The sequence below is a fragment of the Rhineura floridana genome, chromosome 1 (assembly GCF_030035675.1).
Source record: "Rhineura floridana isolate rRhiFlo1 chromosome 1, rRhiFlo1.hap2, whole genome shotgun sequence".
NCBI lineage: Eukaryota > Metazoa > Chordata > Lepidosauria > Squamata > Rhineuridae > Rhineura > Rhineura floridana.
Genome location: NC_084480.1, coordinates 321819200 through 321837245, shown reverse-complemented (window position 1 = coordinate 321837245; position 18046 = coordinate 321819200). Strand labels below are relative to the sequence as shown.

Here is an 18046-nt window from a genome sequence, read left to right as displayed (position 1 = left end):
TGGGGGGAGGTAACGAGCAGAGTACCACAGGACTCGGTCCTGGGCCCAGCACTTGTCAGTGTTTTTATTAATGACTTGGATGAGGAGGTGCAGGGAATGCTTATCAAATTTGCAGATGATACAAAATTGGGATAGCCAATACCCTGGGAAACAGAAACAAAATTCAAAGGGATCTTTATAGGCTGGAGCCTTGGGCTGAAAACAACTGAATGAAATTTCACAGGGATAAGTGCAAAGTTCTACACTTAGGAAAAAGAAACCAAATGCACAGTGATAAGATGGGGGATACTTGGCTCAGCAATACTACATGCGAGAAGGATCATGAGATTGTTGTTGATCACAAGCTGAACATGAGCCAACAGTGTGATGTGGCTCAACAAAGGCAAATGCTATTTCGGGCTGCATTAACAGAAGTATAGCTTTCAAATCATGTGAAGTACTAGTTCTCTATTTGGCACTGGTTAGGCCTCATCTTGGGTACTGCGTCCAGTTCTGGACACCACACTTTAAGAGGGATGCAGACAAACTTGAACAGGTTCAGAGGAGGGCAACAAGGATGATAGGGGACTGGAAACAAAGACTTATGAGGAGAGACTGAAAGAACTGGGCATATTTAGCCTTGAGAAGAGAAGGCTGAGGGGAGATAGGGTAGCTCTCTTCAAGCCCTGGAAGCCAGATTTCGGCTGAACAGCAGGAAACACTTCATAACTATTACAGCAGGACAACAATGGAACCAATGACCTAGGGAGGTGGTGGGCTCTCCAGTGCTGGAGGCATTCAAAAGGCAGCTGTACCTGTCAGAAATGCTTTAAGTTGGATTCCTGAATTCAGCAGGGGGTTGGACTCAATGGCCTTACAGGCCCCTTCCAACTCTACAATACTATGATTTCTTATGAAGGAGTAACAAAAGATGGACGGAATTAAAGGCTGGCAAGCGTGTAAGTGTGGGTGTAAATTTATATTCTTTTACCATCTAATCAGTATTATATTTGATCAACGAGTTGTTCCATCCAGAGTTTGACTTAACATCAGAAGGTTCTAGTTCTGTCTGTCAGAAGAGGCTATAAAGCTGGAATTTCCCTGGTGCAACAAGATCATAGCTCTGGGAAGGAGAAACAGGCCCACCTTGCATGTTAGCCCTGCCTCCAACATCCCCATTGGCTACAGCCTCATACCTTTCCAGTATAGTGGGAAGGTCTGAAGGGGAAAAATTTTGTGTGTTTGTTTGGACACTTAGAACCCTCATTCATTGAGAACCCTGCACGATTGGGATTACCAATGGCAGGGAGGATTCCAAGCATGTTCAGCTGAACATGCAGAAGTTCCCCCTTCAGACATTTCTGCTGTATGTGTGAAGGTTGGGGTTGGAGGTGGTTGGGATAGGAGTGTGGGGGCATGGCTTGTGTCTGTGGCCCCTCTCCAAACCTTCTGAGAACACGTGGAGGCGAACACCTGAACACAACTCCTATTCTCTGTGTAAACAAAGTTCACTTTAGCTGAGGATACTGACTGCTAAAGAGAGTTTATTGTAGCTGTTCCTGCAAAAGCATTGCTATGAAGAAACCGGACGTTTTTCCTAGGTCATGTGCTGTTCCACAGTACATTCGGGGAATGACAGGAGACTGTCATTCTGCTAGAAGTTGGTATTTCAGCTAAATCAAAGAGCTGGAGGCTCTTCCAGTACAACCCTGAGTTAATATGTAAAGATTCATATCTGCAAAAAAAAAGTATCATGTAAGCTTCTTACACAGGAATGAATGTTTCCTGAACTCTGCAAGAAAGACCATCATAAAATAGGCCTACGTTTCTACTGCATGGAGCATACTGGGAGACCTCTGGTGCAAGTTCCATTCAGGCTGATGAGGCCTGTGCAGAGACGTGCCAGCAGATTGTGTCCTTAGAAAGCAAAAGGGACTAGGCAGCAGGAACTCGTTCTGTAGGGGAGAAGACCCTGGTCGTTCCCATCTCTGCCTCTGTACGATCCCCCACCCCACAACCGATGTGCGCTCCCCTCTTCTTTGCTGGAAGCTCTGACAGGACAAAAAGGGCAGGGCTGAAAACAGAATCCAAATGGAACAAGGGAGGAAAAAAATCCCAAACTCAAAAAGAAAATAGCGCACTGGGACATTAGCACTACTTGCCCCATGTATGCACAGGCCAATGTATATTTCCTCTAGTTCATCGCAGTTACAAAACTACTGCCTGCCATCGCCTGCTCACTGCCTAACCACAAGGTTCTCCACAATGCACCTAGATTGACAGATGAAAGCAAAGGGGGAGACTGGCCTAGGCCAAATAAGAGCAGATGCTCTAGAAGAGCTTCCCTTCACTAAAGCACCATTACCTCACAAAGGAAAATGGCAGGCAATCTACCAGGCCTGCCAGGGAGCAGGTTTCTTCTTGCCTGCAAGAAACCGGAAATGGGATTATGCCCAATTCCAGAATGGCGCCATAGCATCTGCTCTCTTTGCCAAAATCCAGCCCCAACAGGCAAGAAGCTAGTCTCCCCCATCAGTGCTGTTTTACTTCACTTCTGCAAGTTCTAGGGACGTGCCTCTTCTGTAAAGATAGTTGTGCAACGCTCACTCGCCTGTCTCAAATATTTCCAAGTGCCAACATTTGGAAAGAGAGAGAGGCACAGAAATCTTCCCTTGCCCGTTCTCACCTCCTGCCAGTCTCAGGTGCTGCCTGCTGTGGAAGACCACAGAGCAAGAAGCATCACTTCTGAGGTGGATAACCAGGGAGACGGATACAAGGTTCAAGCGATACCACAGCAACATTGGCTGTCTTCTGCCTTGCCAACGGGGCCTTTTCCATAAGCTGAAAGCACAGAGCCCATCAGCAGCAGAACTGAAAACCAGTGTGTGCTGTTGGAACTGAAGGTGGTGATCAGAGTCAAATCCCTGCTCAGTTTGAAAAGCTCACCGGGTAGGCCTCGGGTAAATCACCGCTTCTCTTTGCAAAAACAGTGGCCCTGAGACGCTGTGGGGCTCCAGCTTTCATCAGACCTAGCCAGAATAGCCAATAAAGACTTGGGAGTCCAACACCATCTGAAGGACCACAGATGTTCCCCATCCTGGCCCCAGAGGAATGCCAGGGTGCAAATGGAACAAACAAAATGGACGGAATCCCTTTCTCTGCCAATGTATTATTTCTTTCTTTATTTAATTTCTTAGTTGCCCGTCTGGCTGGCTATCCAGCCACTCAGGGCGACGTACAAAATAAGCATACAGATACAATAAACATTAAAGATCTGGACACAAGATAATAAAATCTAGCCCACCCCAAAAGCCTGCCTATGTCCCTATCGCCCGCACTGTCCTCTAGCCAAATCTACGAAGCAGATGAGCTCTCACCAATCTGTCTAGATTCCCTTAAAGCCTTTTGCAGAGCTGTCTCACCACCACAGGCAAGGAATCCAGCTAATTCCTCCAATTACCTCAACAGCCAAACAGGGACATCCCCGATCCCATTGGCCTCTCTCTGTGCCCAGGCAGCTGCAGCTCTTACTTGTAGCAGCAGACCCCAACAGCTCAACAGCAGCAGACTTTGCTCCTCAGTTACTCATTGCCATTTACAACTTCAACCTTATCAAGAGCTTCCAAACAGACTGCTGCGTAAGTCCGCCACAGCAAAATCTTGTGGCGGTTTAAAGACTAACAGAGTAATAGTGGCACTTTTGTCCACAATACAAGGCATAAAAGGGCAGGTTCTTGCATGATTCGCAACAGGACAGGAAGCAGATGCTAGGATTAAACAGGAAGTGCTCACAATGGCGGGAAGTAAGAATTTGGGCCTCCAGAAGATCTGTACTGGGACCAGTGCTTTTAAACTTTTATATATACATATTATCTGGAGTTAGGAGTCAGCAGCGGAGTGCCCAAGTATGCAGAGAACAACAAATTATTCAGGGTGGAAAGAACCCAAGCAGACTTCAAAGGACTCCAAAAGGACCTCTCCAAACTGGCTGATTGGGCATTAAAGGGGCAATGCAAGTCACTCTAAGCAAAACTAAAACTCCTCACGTCACACGTCACTGATGGGATATGAACTGGTGGTGACTGACCTGGAAAGAGACCTTGGGGTCGTGGTGGGATAACTCAATGGAAATGTCAAACTAATGTGCAGCAGCAGGAGCGAAAACAGGCAAATGCTGTGCTAGGCATTAGGAAAAACACCAAAAATAGAACTGCCAGAATCTTGCCTTTCTTCAAAGCTGTAGTGCAACCATACTTGGAATAAATGTGTGCTGTTCTGGTCATCACATATAGAATAGTAGAGTTGGAAGGGGCCTATAAGGCCATCAAGTCCAACCCCCTGCTCAAGGCACGAATCCTAATCAAGGCATTCCTGACAGATGGCTGTCCAGCTGCCTCTTGAATGCCTCCAGTGTCGGAAAGCCCACCACCTCTCTAGATAATTGGTTCCATTGTCGTATGGCTCTAACAGTAAGGAAATTTTTCCTGATGTCCAGTCGAAATCTGGCTTCCTGCAACTTGAGCCCATTATTCCGTGTCCTGCACTCTGGGGCGATCGAGAAGAGATCCCGGCCCTCCTCTATGTGACAACCTTTCATGTACTTGAAGAGTGCTATCATATCTCCCCTCAGTCTTCTCTTCTCCAAAAGATCTACAGCAGGAGAGGCTCCTGCTCTCATGTCCTCTTGCCGCCTTCACAGAACTACTTGGCTGGTCACTGAGGAGTAACAGACACTGAATCAGACTTTTGGTCTGGCAAAGTAGGGCACTTCTGATGTTCTTGATTGTTTTACCATTCAGAGGCGTCCTTAATGAACTCCTGAGGGAGCTCCCAGAGTGCCGACCTGACCTGACCCCATTATGCGCAGCTGAGTTCAACCCAGATCTTTTCTTGTTCTGGACTCTGCCCCCCTGCAAGCACTCATTAGAAAAAAACAGCTACACAAGAGACAACTTGCCACTTCCAAGACTAGAGTTCTAACATAGTACAAGAGCAAGAATTTCTGTGTAGGGTCAGACAACGGTCCATCTAGCTCAGGGAGGTCTCATGTGGTATCTCCAGATGCTGCTGGACTACAGTACCCATCAGCCCTGAGCATTAGTCATGCTGGTTGAAGCTGATGGGATACTGAAGTCTGACAACATCTGGAGGACACCATCCATGGTCCAGCCCAACATTTCTTCTCTGATCAGGCCTGATGAGGTCCTTGCAGGGGCCCATACGACAGCCATTCCATGCTGGCAATAGTTCCCAGCATGCAGGGGCAAGAAACTGCCCCTGAACATCCCATGGCATGTGGCCATCACCTTAAGCTTAAGTTAAGCAGATCTTGGCCTGGATAGGAGATCTCTGGACAGCCACATTTATGCCACCTCGGGTTGCATGACAGAACAATTATTATTTCTAAGAGGGCAGAGAGGGCTTCTACAAAGAGCTGTTGGGGCTCTGACCTACTAACTCTTTCCTCCAGATGTTTGGAAGCTGCTCCTGATTTTCCTAGGGCAGCTGATTATTGCACACTTTTGTACTTGTGTCCTGCCTACAGTACGCATTCAGCACAGCAGTTTTGAAGGCTCAAGCACGCACCCTTTCTGGCCTTTCCCACCCAGCTAATGAAAGATGGGGTTCCTCTGCAGGCAGCCATTTGAAGCTAAGAGCTGTGGTCCAAACACCTGTGCAGCCTTTCCGAATCTGGAAGCCAAAATGCATCAGGCGGCTGTCAGCTCATGCTCAGAGGCACTCTGTTCCTCGCAGATTTCAGGGCTGAGCCTTGCAGAGTCCACGCTGCCGCTCGGTGGGCAATACGCGGGCCTTGGACGCCTGCCCCTGCCCTGCTTTGGAAAAGGAACTGCCCCGGGGCTTAGAGCCTGCCTGCCCCCATCCTCCTCCTCCTCTCCACCCGGCGGCTGCCTGTGCCAGCCTGCGCCCTCTCCCCGCCCCGCACTTCTGCTACCAAGGAGGGGCGTGGGGGTCGGGGGCGAGGTAAGCCCTCCGCCCTGACAGATGCATTACGGCCCCCGCCCCAAGAAGCTGCTATGGGGTCCTGGGGGTGGGGAAGAAATCAGGGCTCTTCCCCCAACCTGGGCCTTAGCAGGGGAGAGTCAAGAAAGGAAGCCCGCCAGCCCCCCAAGTCACCCCGGCCCAGGCAGAGAGGGACGCGTGGGGGGCAGGCAGGCGCGCGCGCCCTTTCCTGGACGACCCCCCCCGAAGTCGCCCCCCTAATCCCCCCCCCGGAGAGCCCCCCGCCACCCCTCCTCTCATGGCACTCACGCGCCGCCGGCGACCCGGAGGGAGGGAGGGAAGGAGACGAGGCGAGGCCGGCCTTGCCTCCCTCCTTCCCGCCCGCCCTCCCGGAAGCTCCGCCCCGGCCTTCTCAGCCACTTCCCTCCCTTCCGGCCCGCCCCCGAGGGGAAGAGGAAGCGGCAGCAGGCGGCAGGCCGGCAGGTGAGGTGAGGCGGAGAAGCGCCCCGGCGGGGTCTCCCTCCATGCGCCCCCCGCGCCCCCCCACCACGCCCCCTGGCCAGAGCGCCCCCCGCCTCGGCGGCCCTTATTGTGCCAGCCCCCCCGGCCCCTTTGGGGCTTCTCCCTCAGGCCCCCTTTCCCACCCGCCACTGGTTTCCTCCCAGCATCCTCAGCGCGCCTCCCAACATCACCCACAATGCCCGGCGCCGCTTGGCCAGAGTGGCCTCCCGCCCCCACAGCAGCAGCAGCAGCAGCAGCAGCAGGGAGCCCCATTGTGCACCCCCACCTCCCTTGTTTCCTTCTTTCACCTGGCACGATGCCCTCGCCTCGCAGCCATTGTGCCCTCTCGGCGTCCTCAGCCTGCTGCTATCAAAGTCCACTTCAAGCTCTTCCCTCGGAAGCAGCGCCCTTCCTCCCACCAGGATGAGCCCCACTCACATGAATCCCCCTCCTCGTAGTTACTGGCCCTCTTCTCACAGAGGAGGGCCGGGATCTCTTCTCGATCGTCCCAGAGTGCAGGACACAGAATAATGGGCTCAAGTTGCAGGAAGCCAGATTTCGACTGGACATCAGGAGAAACTTCCTAACTGTTAGAGCCATACAACAATGGAACCAATGACCTAGAGAGCTAGTGGGCTCTCCGACACTGGAGAGATTAAAGAGGCAGCTGGACAGCCATCTGTTGGGAATGCTTTGATTTGGATTCCTGCATTGAGCAGGGGGTTGGACTCGATGGCCTTAGAGGCCCCTTCCAACTCTACGATTCTATGATTCTCCCACCCTGCAGTGGTTCCCTTCCAGGATCCTGGCAACCATGGCTCCCTTTCCCCATTGCGTGGCACCATCATTTGCCAAGGCTTTCTCTCCCCTACCCCAGTGGACCCTCCCTCAGACTCCATGAAACTCCATGGTTTCAACATGAGCCTACCCCATTAGCTTCACTTTTCCTTAATCCTCAGCATTGTCCTCAACTGCAAGCTTCTGGGGTGCCTGGCTCCTTAAGCTGTGATTTCCCCTTCCACACCAAGACAAACCTGAGTCTGGACAGGAGCAGAGTGTTGGCATTTGGATGAGACAGCTTATTAGAAAGCAGAGTAGGGTGTCTTTGACCTGCTTTTTTCATGCCCAGCTGCCCACTGCTGTTTAGAATCATAGAACAGAATCATAGTAGAGTTGAAAGGGGCCTATAAGGCCATCAAGTCCAACCCCCTGTTTAGGCAGAGGCTTTATTTGCAGCTCATCAGTACTTTGCCCAAATGAGCCTCTCAATGTGCAAAGGGAGTTTAAACCAGCTTGAGCCGCGGCGTAGGTAATCCTTGGTGGTTCAGGTGTGGCCATAATAAAGATGGGGATGATTTCCTGCTTTAGGTGAGGCCAGCGAGAATTAGCCCTTGGACAAAAAAATGGTTCTGGTTGAGAATATGAGCTATGGGGAGGAATGCCCCAGCTCACAGCTTAGTCATAGGGTCATGACGTCGCCTTAAGCAAACCAACATTCTTTATCTATATGCCCACACAATATGGGGATAATGAGACAGGCCTACTTCACAAATTGTTGTTTGCCTTACTGAAGTAGACTTGGATTACTTGGGGAAAAGAACTATATAAACCCCAGATTATGATTATTATTGTAATTATTGTTGTTGTAATAATAATATATTTATATCCTGTTGATGTGCCCAAATGGCTTCTGAGCAATACATAAACACCAGGCGTTACTCTGTCTTGCCAAAATGTTGGTTGTTTCACATTTTCCCCAGAAAGAATTCACTGGACAACCCCTCGTGGTCAACTATAAATGATAATCCCACCATGGATGAGGAGCCGAGAGGCAGTGAGCTGTCTTCAGGAATGCCCCCAGCCTCTCTGAGACGTGCTCCCCGCAAGCGAGGGAGTGGGAACGCAGGGTCTGCCAGACAGACCCCAGTGAGGAAGAAGAAGAAGGCGGCCCGCAAAGCCCCTCGGAGAACTGCCCCTCATTACCTTGTGCACGAGACGGACAACGATATGCTTCTGATAATCTCCAACGTGGAGGAGATAGGGCAGCGGTCACTCCGTAAAGTGCCCAAGAAGAAAGGGAGACAGACGCAGCAGCAGCAGAAGAGGCTGAAGAAGCAGGCAGCACCCAGAAGGAGACGAGTGGAAGGAGAGACTCTAGCAGACCAGCAGGTGACTGCTAGAGATCTAGGAGAAGATGGGAAGGCTTCCCCCCTCAGCATCCGGCCAGCTACTGGAGGTTCCTGGGGCGAGCACCTCCCGGTTGAGATCCTGGTCCAGATATTCCATTATGTTGTGGAACTGGAAGGCTCAGTGCCTTTCCTCTGCAGGTAAATGTTGGCACTGGCCGCCAAAAAAGGGGCAGGAAACTATCTTGCCTGAGGAGGAGCAAAAGATAAGAACGCAAGAAGAGCTTGCTGGCTGAGGCCAATGGGGGCCCATCTAGTCCAGCATCCTCTTCTCACAGTGGCCAACCAGATGCCCATGGGAAGCCCCCAAGCAGGACCTGAGCGCAAGCGCACTCTCCCCTCCTGCGGTTTCCAGCCGCTGGTTTTCAGAAGCATGCTGCCTTCGACAGTGGAGGCAGAGCACATAGCCATACATAGCTAATAGCCATTGCCTTATTCTCCATGAATTTGTCTAATCTTCTTTTAAAGCCATCCAAATTGGTGGCCACCACTGCCTCTTGTGGGAGCGAATTCTGTAGTTTAACCATGCTCTGTGTGAAAAAGTACTTCCTTTAGTCTGTCCCAAATCTTCCAACATTCAGGTCCTATAGAACACTATTTTACCAGTTACTCCCAAGTGTGCAGGGGGCATGCGAGGACATCACAGTCATTGTTGGTTTTGTCTCTAGGGTGGCCCGTGTGTGCCGACTCTGGTATGGAGCAGCTTCCAGCCCTGTGCTTTGGCATAAAGTGTCCATTGGCCATTGCTGGGTAGCACCAGGCCAAAAACGTTCTGTTCTAGAGAAGAAAGTCCTTGACACAATGGACTGGCTAGTTACCAACAGGTGAGGCTTTGGGATTATTTTTTTTAATGGGAGATGCTTTCCTTGTACATGAGGAGCATAAGCCACATGTCAGATTTCACTTCTTTTTCTTTGGCAATGGCTCTGTAGCTTCCCTGTCCTTCTCCCTGCTTCTGTGGAGGCCATATGCATCAGGCCTGGAACTGAGAATCATTTTATGCTTGCTCCTTGCAGATTATCTCACCTCCGAGACTTCACTCTCTGCCACTGGAAAAGCCATGTGCCTTTCGTCCTGAAGGTGAGTGAGACTAGTGGAATCTTATGTTTTATACTATGCCCTGTTTATCCTGCCTGTTTACAGGCATGTGGAAACATGAGCTTTGGAAGTGGACAAAAGGATACAGACCAAGCCAACAGCTACAATCCTGCTTGAAATATACTTCAGTGTTTTTCCTTAATGTGTACGTATCTTGACACATGAGGCAAGGTGCAGCATTTTTTTCTTAATGTGTAGAATGCCTTGACACCTGAGGCAAGGTAACTTCTGCCAGCTAATCTCCCTTTCTGTTTGTGAATTATTTAGGCAATTGGCAAATCCTGCTCCCTCCTTACGTCTCTCAAGCTGTCCCATTGCAGTGGGGTGACCACTGAGTCTCTGTGCACACTGGCTGGATGTTGCCCACAACTGGAGAGTCTGAATTTGCAGAATTCTCAGGTGAGCTCTGTGCTCCATGACTGCAAGGGTGTAGTTCAAGGCAGGATCTGGGAGGGAAGGGCAACAGCAGTCTCAGCAAGCTGGCCTGAATCCAGACGGGTCCTCTTGCAGGTGGTCAGCTTTGAATTGATCGCAAGAGCTCCATAATTGTTGTCTCTCTTCTTTGTTTCCAGGTTGACCCTTCGGCTGTAGTCAAGTTCCTGGAAGCTGCTGGCTCTCGGATCCGGCACTTGTGGTTAACGTACAGCAGCCGAATGAGCTCCATTATTTCTGTGCTTTTGGTAAACTTACCTGAAGCCCTATGGGGGGATTGGCTTGTCATTAAATAACTTCTATATACAACATCGCACATCTAGCTGGGGAGCAATTCTGTCTGAGGAGGCAGCTCAGGAAATGCTGCTGCTTATAGAACCATAGAGTTATAGATTTGGAGAGGGATGTCTAGGCCATTTAGTCCAAAACCTTGCTCAGTGCAGGGCATCCAGAGCTAAAAGATCCGCAACAGATGATGCCTAGCCCCTGCTTGAAGACCTGGCCATTTTTAGAAGCACGAAGTGCTTCGCAGTCTCTCTTTCAGTTGGCCTTAGGGCAGCCCTGTTGTTCCTAGGGTTGTTCTTAGGGTTAGAGATATTGTGGTCCAATATCTACACTTTTTAATTATATTTGTCTATATTTATCATTTATGTATTATATGCTTTTAACTTTGGTAGGTTTTTAATTGTATGTGTTTTTTATCTGGAAGCCGCTGTGAGTTCCAATTTGGAAAAATGGCAGGGTATAAATAAAGTTAATAATAAATAAAATAAATAAGGGATAGAGTATCGGATATAGATCTGGAAGGACCAAGTTCATATAATTCCATAGCCAATGGACTCCCAGGGTTACCTTCTTACCATGTATCTCTCGGCCTTTATCTGTAAAATGGAAATAATGGTGGCCTACTCCATAGAACATTCAGTAAGAAGAGCCTGCTGGATCAGGCCAGCGGCCCACTTAGTCCAGCATCCTGTTCTCACAGTGGCCAACCAAATGCCCCAATGGGAAGTTCACAAGCAGGACCTGAGAGCAACAGCACTCTCCCCTCCTGTGGTTTCCGGCAACTGGTGGTATTATTTATTTATTTATTAAATTTATATCCCACCTTTCCTCCCAGAAGGAGCCCAGGGGGGCAAACAGAAGACAAAACACCAAAAACATCTATAAATGATTAAAAACAAAACATCTTACAAAATAAAACATCTTTAAAAATCTTAAAAACACAACATCTTTTAAAAAATATCTTAAAAATAAATCTGTAAAAGCATCTTAAACAATTCCAACACAGATGTGGACTAGGATAAAGTCTCTACTTAAAAGGCTTGTTGAAAGGGCAAGGTCTTAAGCAGGTGCCGAAAAGACAGCACAGACTGCCTCTGACAATTGTGACTGTAAGAAGAGGCTGCTGGATCAGGCCAGTGGCTCATCTAGTCCAGCATCCCATTCTCACAGTGGCCAACCAGATGTCCATGGGAACTGCAAGCAGGACCTGAGTGCAAAGAGCACTCTGCCCTCCTGCGGTTTCCAGCAACTGATGTTTGAAAGCATACTGCCTCCCCCTATGGAGGCCAAGCATATCCATCAGGGCTAGTAGCCACTGATAGCCTTTTCCTCTGTGAATTTGTCTAAATCCATCCAAGTAGGTGGCCATGTCTGCCTCTTGTGGGAGAGAATTCTATAGTTTAACTAAGCGCTGTATGAAGACAGATGTGTGTGAGAGAGAGTGTGTGCAAATATTTTACACATTAGGGGTATTATATGAATAAGTAATGATTTAGATGAGGAGCACGTCGAGTAATACAGCTTCAGGCTCTGTTGCTAATTAACATGAAAACTGGAAGCTTGCTGGCACATGATGCTGCTCATCAGTTGAAATCTTCAGAGGAAGCTCAGCTCCACATCCCATTGTTATCTGAGGCTGGGCTAGTGGACATCCAGGACTGGGCCTTCTCCTGAAGCCCAGGCTTCATCTGTGTAGGCTGAGTCCCAGCGCCATTTCCTGTAGCCATCTGTCTGACTTTGCCTTCCAGAATGGCAGCTGCCCAGAACTTCAGCTCCTAGAGGTGAACACGGAGATCGAGCAAAGTACTCAAAACTTCCAGCTGCCAATTGAACAGCTCCAAGTAGCTTGCCCACAACTGCAGGTGTGCATGGATTCACCTGGGGTTCTCTAAGTCAGATGGCACTGGGGCCATTGAACGGGGCAGGTTGGCTGTCTTGCTGGAGTCATCTGGAGCGATTAAAGCTCCGCAGCTGCTCTGGGATTTTGTGGATGGGGTTTGGTTTATTGTTTCTTTCAGGGAGGAACTGATGTGGGGAGATTTCTCTCCTGGAGCAGGGATTTGGGGTGGGTGTCTTCTAGGGAGTAACTTTGATTGCGAATTAAGTGCTGGCCTCGCCCTCCTGACTGCTCTGCTCCTGCCTTCTAGGTGTTGCGCTTGCTCAATCTCTTCTGTTACTCAAAGCCTGTGCCCTGCTCAGTCCCACACTCCCCAGGCTTCCCGCAGCTGGAGGAGCTGTGCCTGGCCACAACCTCTTTTTCCTTCGTTGATGACAGCATGCTGAAACGGATCCTGTGCACTTCAAGCCGACTCCGTGTGCTCGACCTGCGTGGCTGCTTCCGTGTGACACCTAAGGGATTGGAGCTGCTGCCCTGCCCAGGTGGGTGTCAAAGGGCCAGTGGCTTCCGTGTTTTCTGTGTCACTTTGGGGGCAGCCACTTTGTCTCCTGTCACTCAGGCTCAAGGTACACATGTTGGAAGATCTGCTTGTTTCAGGCAGGGTGTGATGCAATGGCAACGTTCGTGTCGGTGCCTCTGGTGTTAACATGTGATGCTGCCTTGCACTGAGTTGGATCATTACATTATGCCTCTGAGCGACTGGCTGAGGGATAAGGCCCTCCACCCAAATGGGGGGGGCATTGTGTGCAAGGGAAGCTGAAACCCCACCCCACCCCACTTGCAGGGTTTACCTTGATGGAGTCAGCCTTTCAGGCACTTCTTTTCCAACCAGGTGTAAGAGCTCAGCTAGGGGACACAGGAGTTTGGGTAACAAACTACAGTGAAGTAAGCTCTCTGTCTCTCTCTCTCTCTCTCTCTGTGTGTGTTAGCTTGCTTCACCCACATGCCATTTTTGTTCTTAAAATTAGGCCCCCACTCTGCATTCTATACACAAATTGGGAGCATGCAGGTATGCTTTCATCACGTATAGTTTAAGCCTCAGCCAATGACAACTTTTGCCCCCTGCCCTTTCCTTGCTGTGCTTTTCTGTTGTGAGGCTAAAAGGCAGTTTGTCCTGTTAAATTTCTTGGCATAATGGTAAATCCTTGCTACATGACAAATGAACAGCTACTGCACTGAGAGGAAATGTGCCGATGGTCTGTGGGCCCAAGTGACAGGAACTGGCACCGGACCACTGCAGTGCGGGTTCAGAGGAAAGACCTGCCAGACTGTTACAAGCCAAGTTTCAGGGGCAAATGGAGGACCTTGAGAGTTCCCAGACAGATGTGGTTGAGATTTGCACAGACCTTTGAAGCAGAAGGCTAGCTGTCTGACATGCAGTTCAGGCTAAGCTGCTACCTTGCCTTGCCCTTTGGAGAAGCCACCCAGCTCACTGAAAGGAGTGGGGGTAGAGATGTTTCCCCCCAGTCTCATTACTATGCAGGGCATCAGTAGATATCAGATCTCTGCTAAAGAGACAGCTCTCTTGCCAGTACTTGGCTGCCTGTGATCACCACCGCCACCTTAGCTGCCTTCTTCTTCTGTCTGGACCCTTCTCTATTTGTGGCCGGGCCAGCCCACTTGGCTTCAAACTACCCCTGCCTTCTCTAGTGCCTGTTGGCTGTCCTGGCCTTGTGGTTACGAACCAAATAAGGACAACAGCACAGATTCTTTTCCCCACAGGATTATAGGAGCATGAGTCCCTTCAGAGCCGGAGTTTGGCAAACAGACAGTCTCATCTCCCAGTGCGCCCTGCCTGGGCAAATTGGTGCATCTTCATACAGGCATTGTCCTTGCTCTGAGCACAGAGCATGATTTGGGAGTAATCTCTTTGCATAATGCATTATTTACTTATTTGATTTATATCCTGCCCTTTCTCCCAGCAGGAGCCCAGGGCAGCATACCAGACTCTTGTGGGTTTTCCCTTCAGGAGGCAGAATGTCATGGTATTCGTACCTTGGCCTGACGTCCCTGCAGCTGAATTTCATGTTGACCCAGCCGTCCATTTTGTGACTAGTGTCATCGTGGTAATAGAAGATGCTGTTGTCCACCTACAAAACAAACCAGCCACTTTCCTCTTTCAACCAAGCCTTTTAGGTTGAGACCTATCCCAGTCTGCATCTGTGTTAGAATTGCTTTTTAATATGTTTTTTAATAATGTTTTTAACCCTTTTTAAAGTTTTTTTTTTTTAAATGTTTTTAACGCTGTTTTGTTTTAATGTATTTTAAGGTCTGTTTTTATGATGTTTTAAAGTGTTTTTAGTGCTTTGTTTGCCACCCTGGGCTCCTGCTGGGAGGAAGGGCGGGATACAAATTAAATAAATAAATAGATAAAATTTGTTCCTCCTTGAGACCCAGATGCATTTTAACAGGACCATTTCAGCAGAGATTTCCCCACAAATCTAGGGCCCCCCAGCAGCGGTCTGCCACCGCTGCCTTTCTTTGGGGGCAGTAGCATGAAACTTTTGGCAGATCATACATTTTCAGTGACTAGCGGGCAAACAATCTTAGGGACGGTACATCTGCACTATAGGTAAGAGGAGGAGTCACAGCCAGATAGGGATCATTTGTGTTGCCTGGTATCTTGATGGTACGGACCAGGTGTTTTCTCCTTATGGAGGAAATTATGTTAAAATTATGTTTTAATTGGATTTTAAATATGTGTTTTTGAATTTGTATATTTGTTTTTAATCTTTTAATTGTTGTAAACCGCCCAGAGAGCTTCAGCTATGGGGCGGTATACAAATGTAATAAATAAATAATAAAAGGCTATCAGTGGCTACTAGCCCTGATGGCTATGCTCGGCCTTGGTAGGCAGATGCAGTCTGCTTCCAAACACCAGTTGCTGGAAACTGCAGGAGGAGGGGAGAGTTCTCTTTGCACTCAGGTCCTGCTTGCAGGTTTCCCATGGGCAACTGGTTGGCCACTGTGAGAACGGATGCTGGACTAGATGGGCCCCATTAGCCTGATCCGGGAGGTTCCTCTTACGTTTGGAGTTGCTGGAATCTGTGTGTGTGGCTGCCCCGTGCGATGAACTGCTGAACGGCAGGTGGCAGCTTTCTCTGCGAAGATCCTTCCAGGCAGACTCTGCCCACCCAGGCTCACTGTTGGATCGTTCTGGGCAGGCAGGGGTATCAAGGGTTTCCTTTTACAGCTGAGCCTGGCTTGAGCACCAAAGTGTTCCTGAGCTCTGCTGCACTTTTCGCTGTGCTTTTGTCCTGATTTCTGACTTGCTCTTTGAGCTGCCTCCTGGGTGTTCTTTGGTGCTGAATTACAACTTGTTTTTACTTATTTATTTTGACAATTTATATCCTGCTTAGTTATATTGTCTCTAAGTGGTATACAGAAGACTCAATACAATAAAACTAAAGATAAAACTTGTTCCACAGCTTCTGGTTCCTAGTCCTGGTTCGCCTCTGTGGCCCATCTCTGATAGTCAGATGAACGGTGTTGCACTGTTTTTGCTAGTGCAAAGATGCCAGACATTAGGCGTGGGGTCATATCAGGCCCTTTGGGAGCCCAAATGTGGCTTGCAGCACCCTCACCACACTCCAGACTTGATTGGGCAAAGACTTCCGAGTCCTGTGATTTAATGTTATTGCTTCACCTATCCCTCCTAACATCAGATGTGTTCTGCAGACCTAGAGCAACTCTATCTGGGCCTATACTGCAGTGACAACCATCTGCACCTGCCCCTCCAAGGCAGCCCCCTCATCACCTGGAAGTGGAACCATAGCTTACGAGAGCTGGATTTGACTGGGCAGAGCTTCCGTGAGGCTGATCTGGAGGAGGCGATGGCTGCCTTCACTCAGGAAGAGAGCACCAGGGGAGAACCAGTCCTGCGCTCCCTCAATCTCACTGGAACCAAGACCACTCTCCCTACAGTCAGGTAAGCCAGGTGGGAGTCCCCAGAGATGAACATCTCCATCCACCTGGTTCCAGCCCTTTTCCAGGTCTCTTCAGCTTGTAAGAAAAAATGGGGCGGGGATGTCCATGCCACCTTTAGCTCCTTGGAGGAAAGGTGAGATATAAATGTTGTTATAAATAAATACATTTGGGAAGTTGCTTTGCCTTTCTGGACAGAACCAGTTCTGAGAACTCGGTGGGCAGTCTTTTATCACTGTTGGAAATATTATTTATCTAATCAAGTTATATCCTTAACCCCTCAAAGTAAATAACAATAATAATTCAGCATACGTCTAAATCAAAATAAAATAAGATAAAGTGGAGACAGTCAAAAACAATTTAATCACAGATTGGAAAATAATAAGATCCGTTATCCAGGGCTGAAAACACCACAGTGTAGCTGCCAGATTGGCCTCTCCAGAGGGGGCATTCCACAATTGGGGTGCAACAGCTAAGATGTTTTCTGCAGCCTTTATTAAATTTTCTTGCTGCCAGGGTTGAGGATGGTGGATTTGGCAGAGTTCTTCTGGCTGCAACTCTCACCACAGATTGCCAGCAGTACATAAGCAGAGGCTGAGGATTTGTTCTGGGCTGTCTTGCCTACTTAGTGGAGAGAAAGCAGTGCCAGGAGTCCTACTTTGGCTGCAACCGCCATGCACAACATAACCTGTGCTCAAATGGAAGGGCACAGGCATCAGTTGAAGGTTGCTAGCTTCAGTCTCTCTGGCAGGCAAGTCTGCCCTAGGAATACCCAGACCCAGCCTCCATTGGCTTCAGCAATAGGCCCAGAATGCTGCGTCCAGCAGGACCCACCAGTTGCAACCTGGCCCCAATGGCTGCTTTCCATGCCAGCGTTTCCACCAAGCCCCTGTCCCCTGTGGGAGGGAAGTCTGGGTAGTTGGGAGGAACCTGGTGCTCTTTTCACATTTAAAAAACTTTCGATTCTGTTAAACCCTTTTGCCTTTTATGTACTGTTAGCTGAGGATGGGGACATGGAGCTAACTGTTCGGCCTCATATACCTGCTTATTGTTACGCAGTGGTCTTGTTATTGCAGTGCCATTTAATCCTAGTCCTACCTTTTGTGGAAGGCAGGCAGCTCTTTCTCCAAGCCTTTGACTGATCAGGGCTCTGGGCTTCAGGGAAAAGCACAGCTACATCAGACCTTTGGGATTACATTGATTACATTTTCTCATGTTATTGACCTTGCTGTTAGGAGAGGCTTTGTGACAATCTAATCTTTTGCCAATTCCCCAAGTTGGCAAGGTTGGAAAGCAGCAAACAGTGCTGGCTAACACAAATCACCTTTCTCTCTCCCCACAAGCACCCTGATTGCCAGCTGCCCTGCTCTCAGCTACCTCAACCTGTCGTCCTGTCGCCATTTGCCACGGGGCATGAAGAAGGTGTATCGGGGTTACGATGAAATCCGCCGGTGTTTGCACCAGCTCCTAACTAGCTTGGAAGAGACAGCCAGACCAGGAAATGCCACATAGCTGATGCCTCTCCAGGGATCCTGTGATACAAGTGCCAGTTCTGTCTCTCCTTGCCTGGCAAGCCAAGTTCTGGCTCGTTTCAGCAGCTGCACCTTTCCTGGATGGATCCTGCTCATGGGCAGCGAAGAGACAGATAGCCTCTCCCTGCACCACAGGGAGGAGAAATATTCCAGCTGCTATAGCCTCGTATTTTTTGTAACTTATTTCTTTTGTCTTTTCTACTATTTGTAGATCCAGACTCTACCAGAATAAAAAGGGTTTTGTTTCCTCA

At 49.1% G+C, this 18046-nt stretch overlaps 2 protein-coding genes across 8 annotated transcripts in view; one reads left to right on the top strand and one right to left on the bottom strand.

Moving 5' to 3' along the window:
• The window catches only part of SLC52A2 (solute carrier family 52 member 2), a 21084-nt gene extending 14275 nt beyond the window's left edge, over positions 1-6809 (bottom strand). The window contains exon 1 of one of the 4 annotated variants that reach the window (XM_061607180.1): positions 6750-6809. The gene's annotated coding sequence lies outside the window, so the exon portion shown is untranslated. Of the gene's footprint in view, positions 1-3439; positions 4342-5565; positions 5842-6249; positions 6351-6749 lie in introns of those variants that run through there. The other 3 variants (XM_061607177.1, XM_061607179.1, XM_061607178.1) reach the window with 3 other exon arrangements.
• Positions 6326-18046, top strand: FBXL6 (F-box and leucine rich repeat protein 6). 4 transcript variants are annotated; one of them, XM_061607174.1, is made up of 10 exons: positions 6326-6423; positions 8206-8768; positions 9296-9451; positions 9644-9707; positions 9993-10124; positions 10298-10405; positions 12191-12304; positions 12590-12821; positions 16018-16267; positions 17607-18046. In XM_061607174.1, the coding sequence occupies exons 2-10, from the start codon at positions 8254-8256 to the stop codon at positions 17773-17775; spliced, it is 1740 nt and encodes a 579-aa protein (XP_061463158.1). In that variant the 5' UTR covers positions 6326-6423; positions 8206-8253; the 3' UTR covers positions 17776-18046. The 4 variants fall into 4 exon arrangements, with proteins under 4 accessions (XP_061463158.1, XP_061463156.1, XP_061463159.1 ...); XM_061607172.1 differs by having other exon boundaries at positions 8202-8768; XM_061607175.1 differs by having other exon boundaries at positions 6326-6428.

Coding starts and splice junctions, on each gene's coding strand:
- FBXL6 (XM_061607174.1), top strand. CDS start 8,254: ATGGATGAGGAGCCGAGAGGCAGTGAGCTGTCTTCAGGAATGCCCCCA. Junction 10,125..10,297: donor TGAATTTGCAGAATTCTCAG/GTGAGCTCTGTG, acceptor CTTTGTTTCCAG/GTTGACCCTTCGGCTGTAGT. Junction 10,406..12,190: donor CCATTATTTCTGTGCTTTTG/GTAAACTTACCT, acceptor TTTGCCTTCCAG/AATGGCAGCTGCCCAGAACT.